Consider the following 6,977-nt stretch of genomic DNA (forward strand, 5'->3'; position numbering starts at 1 on the left):
AAAAAAAAAAAAAAAAAAAAAAAATCAAAAGAATGATCCATAAGATATTTGGTCAAAAGTGACAGAATTCCAGAAAAAAGAATCTGTTTTTTGAGGAAACTGCTTTTTCTGTTAAAAATAATGACAAACTTGGTATATAGATAAGGCTGATAGGTGATGTCTTACTTTCATGATGGGTTGGTGTGAGGGAGAGAAGGAGCCGGCGGGCTCCGGGGCTCCACGCCCCGGTGCAAACACGCTAATCACGCCCCCACAGGCCCAAGACGCTGGGCAGGAACCCCCCTTTTCCAGGTGCACAGAGAAGGGAGGCGCCGGCACGGCAAGGGCCGGCATAAAAGAAACGCCGGAGCCGGCCAGAGAGGGAGCGGCAGAGCCAGAAGAAGGCAGCGGAGAAGGCAAAGCTGGCTGGAGCACGTTCCAGCGGATGCGAGCCGTCCTCAAACACGGCAGAGCCCTGTGGAGGAAGGGTAAGCCCCAGCGGGGTTTCTGAGCCCGGGCAGCTGGCCTTGCAGGGCCGCGGACTGGTTGGTGCCTCCCAGGAGTGGCTGGAACCCGGCAGAAGCCGGGTACCGTATAAACTGGAATATAGGGGCAATCGCTGTTTGGGAAACCCGTAGCTCCTGTAGCAAGGGGCAGAGCAGCCAGAAGGAGCCCTAACAAACCCAGAGGATCTCATTGAGAGTTAGAGAAGGGGTTTCAACCCCACAGCTTACAGGGGATGTCGGAAGACGGCTGCTGAAGATCGAAGCAGTCACCTAGGTCCAGAGAACCCCTGCCCATAGCATTTGTGTTTACCTTTGCCTTTTCTTTTATGGATGAACTGGGGTGGTCTACAGACACGTGGCCTGGCCAGGTAGCCGGCCACCACCCAGTGGAACGGGCAAGGGTGTAGGGGTGGCGGAGCCCTCATCGATGCGGGACCCGCAGGACATCGAGGAGTCTCATTTTTGGACGACATGCGCCAGACCATATGAACCAATTAATATTACCATCAAAGTCATGGCAGGAGAGGCAAGTGCGTGTAAAACGCCCAGCCCCAGGTGAGCCTCTCTTTGGCAACCAGTAAGTGGCCCCAAAGCGGGGAGGCAGGGGAGGCCTTATCCCCGACAGTTGGCCAGGATTCTTTAATGTACCAATTAAAGGGAAAGCCTCATTGATCTATATAACAAGCATTTTTCAGACAGAGTACAAAAGATTGCTTATTATAGGCCACCTGCAGAAGCCCCACAACTCTTCTAAAAGATCTTTCTCCTTTAAGTCAGAAAGCTCTTAACAGCCCCCTGCCTTAAAACTTGAAACAAAATGATTTTAGGAAATACTGGAATGACAGAATTTGTTTCTTGGCCAGTATGGCTTACCTGCAACTTAAGAAACTGAATAATGAAAGTCAGGAAATACAGGGATTCAAACTGTAACTTGCTTCAGGCTTGCTTATAGATGTAGGTTGAGTTTTGGCTAACCTTTATAATCTTTGCTGAACTGCAAAAACTGAGTCAACAGATAAAAGCCTGTAACTAGGTAAGGCTAGCTAAACAGAACTTGACAGAGTTGTTATATGGTGACTCAGACTCACAAAATTATAAGTGGAAAACAAGTGTAACAAAGCAAGGATAGAAAAAAAAAAAGAAGAGAACAACAAACAGTTGCTCAGGAAGGGCAGTACTGATAAAGCAAGCTACAAGAGGGCAAAGCCAGGAAACACGAAGAAGGAAAAAGAAGTCAAGAGACCTAGGAGAGAGAAGCAGAGGTTGATGTACAGGTAACACTAATATACTAGACACAATACTATAGGATAGAGTCAGCACTTGTAAATAACAGTAATTGGCACTTCATTAACAGGACTGCTTAATTAGATATAAAGATAGGGAACTATCAAATGTCAAAGGGTCACCAGTGCATTCATTGCAAATATAACAAGTATAATGGCTGAAGGAATAATTTGTCTAGTGGATTTTAGGATTTCAGCATGTTTTTATAATTTGACTGATTCCATGAATGTTGAACAGAATTCTGCTAGTTATTTATGAGATTATTTTTCTACCAGTCATTCAATAATTTATTCAAAAATACATTTGTGCCCAGCCAGATATAATGCCTGACAATATACTAAACGTAAGTATTGGTCAAGCCTTACTCAAAGAATCTGAAAAGGAGACAGAAGTTTAAATTCCTGCTACCTGTCTTCAAGGGAGGTTCACAATGAGAGGATGGTTTGAGGGATGATGCACATAACCTTCCCTTCACCTTCACCACCATGTGCAAGAACCGTCTGGAAAACTGAGTCCCCTGGAGAGTATAGGAAACACTCATGTGGCATCAGATTTTCCATTCCATTAAGCTAAGGCAAACTAAGGAAGTATGGATGGGATGAATGAACAGTAAGGTGGATAGAAAAGTTTCAGAAGCATCGGGCTCAGAGGGTAGTAATCGATGGGTCAATGTCTAGTTGGCAGGTCGGCATCAAGTGGAGTTTCCCCAGGGTCAGTCCTGGGGCCGGTTTTGTTCAATATCTTCATCAACAACCTGGAAGATGGCATAGCAAACTCAGCAAGTTTGTAGATGACATCAAGCTGGGGGGGAGTAGTAGATATACTGGAGGGTAGGGCTAGGATTCAAAATGACCTAGACAAATTGGAGGATTGGGCTAAAAAGAATCTCATGAGGTTCAACAAGGACAAGTACAAAGTCTTGAACTTAGGGCGGAACAATCCCATGTACTGGCACAGGCTGGGGGCTGACTGGCTGGGCAGCAGCTCTGCAGAAAAGGACCTGGGGGTTAGAGTGGACAATACGCTGAATAAGAGCCAGAAGTGTGCCCTTGTTACCAAGAAGGCTAACAGCATACTGGGCTGCATTGGTATGCAGTTGCCTGCCATACCAACAGTGGTATGACTGTTGCCAGTCGGTCAATGGAAGTGATTATTTCTCTCTATTCAGCACTAGTGAGGTTACTTCTGGAGTACTGTGTCCAGTTTTGGGCCCCCCACTACAGAAAGGATGTGGGTAAACTGAAGAGTCCAGGGGAGGGCAACAAAAATGGTGAGGGGGCTGGGGGACATGACTTATGAGGACAGGCTGAGGGAACTGGGCTTATTTAGTCAAGAGACGAGAAGACTGAGGGGGGATTTAATAGCAGCCTTCAACTACCTGAATCTGGGTTTGAAAGAGGATGGAGCTAGACTGTTCTCAGTGGTGGCAGATGAGGGAACAAGGAGCAACAGTCTCAAACTGCAGCAAGGGAAGTTTAGGTTAAATATTGGGAAGAATTTTCTCTCTAGGAGGGTAGTAAAACACTGGAACAGGTTACCCAGAGAGGTGGTGGACTCTCCATCCTGGGAGGTTTTTAAGACCTGGCTAGACAAAGCTTTGGCTGGGATGATCTAGTTGGGGATGGTCCTTGCTTTGAGCAGGGGTTTGGACTAGATGACCTCCTGAGGTCCCTTCCAGCCCTAATTTTCCATGATTCTAAGGCTGTTTTACAGGATACATACACTATTGAGTGGCATGGCCAAATACAGATGATGGAAATATATCTTTAAGACCAGCTGTTCTTCCAGTGCCAAATACAAGAAGCAGAAGGCATTCCAAGGTTCTTATGGAGGTAGATAGTCAATGGGAGGAGGCCTAGTGGATTGGAGCTGTCCTATACTTGATCAGAACCATTATAATGTCTTTTAGGAAAGTTATGCCAGTGGAAGACATTAAAATAGACTTCCCAATATTCTCGTTTCTGTTGGGACAAGAAGCAGAAGCTCTGGAAGCCACATATAGTTTCAGACCCTCTCTCTCTACTACATCTGGGACTTATAGCCATGACATTTCCATGTAAATATAACTAATAGTAAGCATAGCTCAGAATAGATGAGACTATTGAGAGAAGCCCCAAGCATATAATTCCTGCTTTTAATAATTACACGAACCTTGGATTTCTCAAAAAAGAATAACTTATTGCACAGACAAACCCATCTAAAGTACCAGCTGCTCCTTTTTTTTGAAGGAAAAAAAAGTTTTGTGAAAGGAGAAAAGTGCAACATTTCTCTACTGTATAACATAGGGATATAATCAATTGTTATCTGAAAGCCTTGAAAAGTCCACCACATTGTTAGAAATCAAACCTTGGAAAGCAGCTTTATGAATCTGTGCAGCCAACTAGAACAGTAATAAACAGCTGAATGAAGAATTTTCACTAGGATTAAATCACTTCATTAACTCTGTCTCTTACCACAAAAAATAATCAACCTGCTCACTGAAAAGGCCTTCCTCAATGCAGTCTCACCTACCCTTTCTCTTTTATTTTTGATACTCCATTTCTCCTACCCCAACACTTAGCTCAGTCCTGGTTTTAATTCATGGTACCTCATCTAACAAACCTAAAAGATCTTTTGTTTTGATCTTCTTTTTAAAAATCAAATGTTTCCTTTACTACTTCCTACCTCTCCATTCATCAGTATTGTCTCCACATTCATCTTCATTTAAATTGCGCTGTGTTCTCTCTTTTTCCTTTTTGGATCCAAACTGTTCCCTTTGCACATACCACTGTCACAGTAACAGTCACTACCGTAACAAAGATATCAAAATCTGCAGCTTACAATGACTATTGCTGTGTTGGATTTTCTCCTCGGGCCTGAAGACAAGTATCTCGCATTCGAAAGCTTGTTTAACTCTATCCCAACTATGGACTTGGTTCAATAAAAGATATCACCCCGAAAAAACCCTTGTCTCTTGCATAATTCCTGGACCATCACAGTTACATCACTCTAATGCTACCATAATGTTTTAAAAGAAGTATGTTCCCCATGTTCACAACAGAACACATTTCTATCCAATCTTAATTACAAATGCCTGTAAGGTGGGGATTTATAATAGAAATAAAACAGATCCTTGTAGTGAAGTAGTAACAAAGGACACCTATACATATGCCCAATGCCTGCTCTGAGATCGAACAAGCTTTAGTTAAAGCACCCCCGCTGCCATTTTGAAGCATGGGATGATAAATATATGAGATGCCATGGACACTTTAATTAGAGCAGCTCCCAAGAGCCACTCTGATTAAAGAGCCTCCCCCCTCTCCCCCCAGAGCACGTGTAAAGATGCTCAAAGGTCACAGGCACTGTACAATCAAAGCTGCAGAAAGCTGTTGAAAGTGTACTCACATATTTGGAAAGCAGATTCACATTCAGCATTTATGGGATCTTTATAAAAGTTGTTACAGCCCAGTAAGTAAGAGTGTACTTGGGTACTAGAGGGGGAATTGCTCACTAGATAAGCAGAGAATATCAGGGTCATTTACATGCATTGTGCACTTCTTTATCTTCTTACCAGAACTGCTGCAGTAAGATGGCTCCACAAGTCTGCCGGTCTTATCATAACAGGCAATTGCACGGAGTCGTATACCTTCTCCACATTCTTTGGGGTTTCCATGGAATCTAATTCCTAACTGAGGCTCTGTTTTATCCCCTGCAATAATGCAATCTGACCAATTTCCATAGGGCTGGGAGGAAAACGTTTCACAGGGGCATGCTTCCATTTCAACTTGAGGATAAACTTCTGTGTTCTGGCATTTGTCTCGCTTTCTGCTTCTCCCTGTTCCAACCAGAGAAATATGCTTGTTAGCTTAACATCTGCTGCTTTTGATAACAGCACATCATATTATTTATACTTGCAGGAATTCAGTACATTAAAACCAAGACAATCTGGATGTTAATACACAAGAACGTTTCAAAAGCACCTATTAGTTGTTGCCAGTGCTTTGGAGTGCAAGGACAATGTAGTTATCTCCAGGGGCAACCGTGGAACTTAAAGGAACTTAGAAATATTGCTCTGTGGGATAGGGTAGCAAGCAATATGAAAAGACTCACTGCAGTAATTGTATGGCTAGAAAATTCTTTGTAATTTCATGTAATATCATTTTCCTTAATTATCTGATGAAAACAAATTGATTGTTTTGCCTCTGTTCCCCTTGCAATCAATGGTTGCTAGGGAAACCTACAAAAGGGTCTAAGTTAGCTGTAACTCTTTCTTTGAGGCTACTTTACAAACCAGTTAAACATGCACCCTGCACACAGACTGTGCTTTGAACAAAAGAGGAAAGATAATCTTTGGTAAATTATTTGAGTCTGGAATGTATTTCATTGGTACCAGATTAGGTGTTCCTGGCTTGATTCCCTTAACAGATTTTTAAGGCATGCTATTTAAGCATCTTTCAGTAGCTTAAGGCCGACAATGCATCTACTGGTCTTTAAAACACAGTACTTCATTGGAAGGAAGTGGGGGGGATTGCACAACTGGACTCTTCAGAGACTTGTTTCTAAAGGACCTGCCTCACCCCACTCCACATGCAGGATGCAGGTACTATCATTTAGTTATGTTTTATTAAGGGCAGAGCAGGACTCCTTTTCTATGATGCATTCTGAACTCAGGAGGCCAAGAAAGTTACTCCAAACTTTGAAAAGGTATGTATCTGGCTATTCTGGAGCAGGATAGCCTCATGATGCCTGACCAGAGGATTATGGTCAACTCCTAGATAGCAGCAGATAGAAGGCTCCGGAGCGGCGAGAGACACACAGGTGAAAGCCTGCCGCACCCCCGTTCCCCCAAAGCCCCCCAGACACCCAAGACACCCCCCAGCAGCCGCAGAGCCCCCTGCCAACCCCCAGCACAGCTGGAAGCAAGCAGGGCTCACGGTGGGAAGGTGTTAACCCCTCTCTGAGTGGGAGAAGGCAGCTGCATAGAACTGGGCCAAGTCAAGCCCCTGCCCAGGCCCCTACTTGGCCCAGCCCCCCAGGGAGCCACGTGACCGGAGCCACGCGAACAGGCTGCGCAAACAGGCGCGCTTGTCTGCAGGAGCGTGAGTTAGCACAGAGTTCATGCAGGAGGGTGCGCAGGAGGGCCCAAGACCCTGCCTGCAAACTCTCCAGGGTAGACAGTCCCAGCCGTAGCCAGCCTACCAGAGGCATGACACGGATGGGCACACGCCG

The 6,977-nt window shown here is 44.6% G+C and overlaps 1 protein-coding gene across 1 annotated transcript in view; it reads right to left on the reverse strand.

Annotated features, from left to right (window-relative positions):
- THSD7B (thrombospondin type 1 domain containing 7B) overlaps positions 1-6,977 on the reverse strand; it is a 754,813-nt gene that overhangs the window by 273,570 nt on the left and 474,266 nt on the right. Inside the window, exon 13 of the mRNA XM_019522475.1 lies at positions 5,320-5,583. Coding sequence (XP_019378020.1) covers positions 5,320-5,583 — 264 coding nt within the window. The remainder of the gene's footprint in view (positions 1-5,319; positions 5,584-6,977) is intronic.

This window comes from Gavialis gangeticus, unplaced genomic scaffold, assembly GCF_001723915.1.
Source record: "Gavialis gangeticus isolate Ggan-Ray unplaced genomic scaffold, GavGan_comp1, whole genome shotgun sequence".
Taxonomy (NCBI): Eukaryota; Metazoa; Chordata; order Crocodylia; family Gavialidae; genus Gavialis; species Gavialis gangeticus.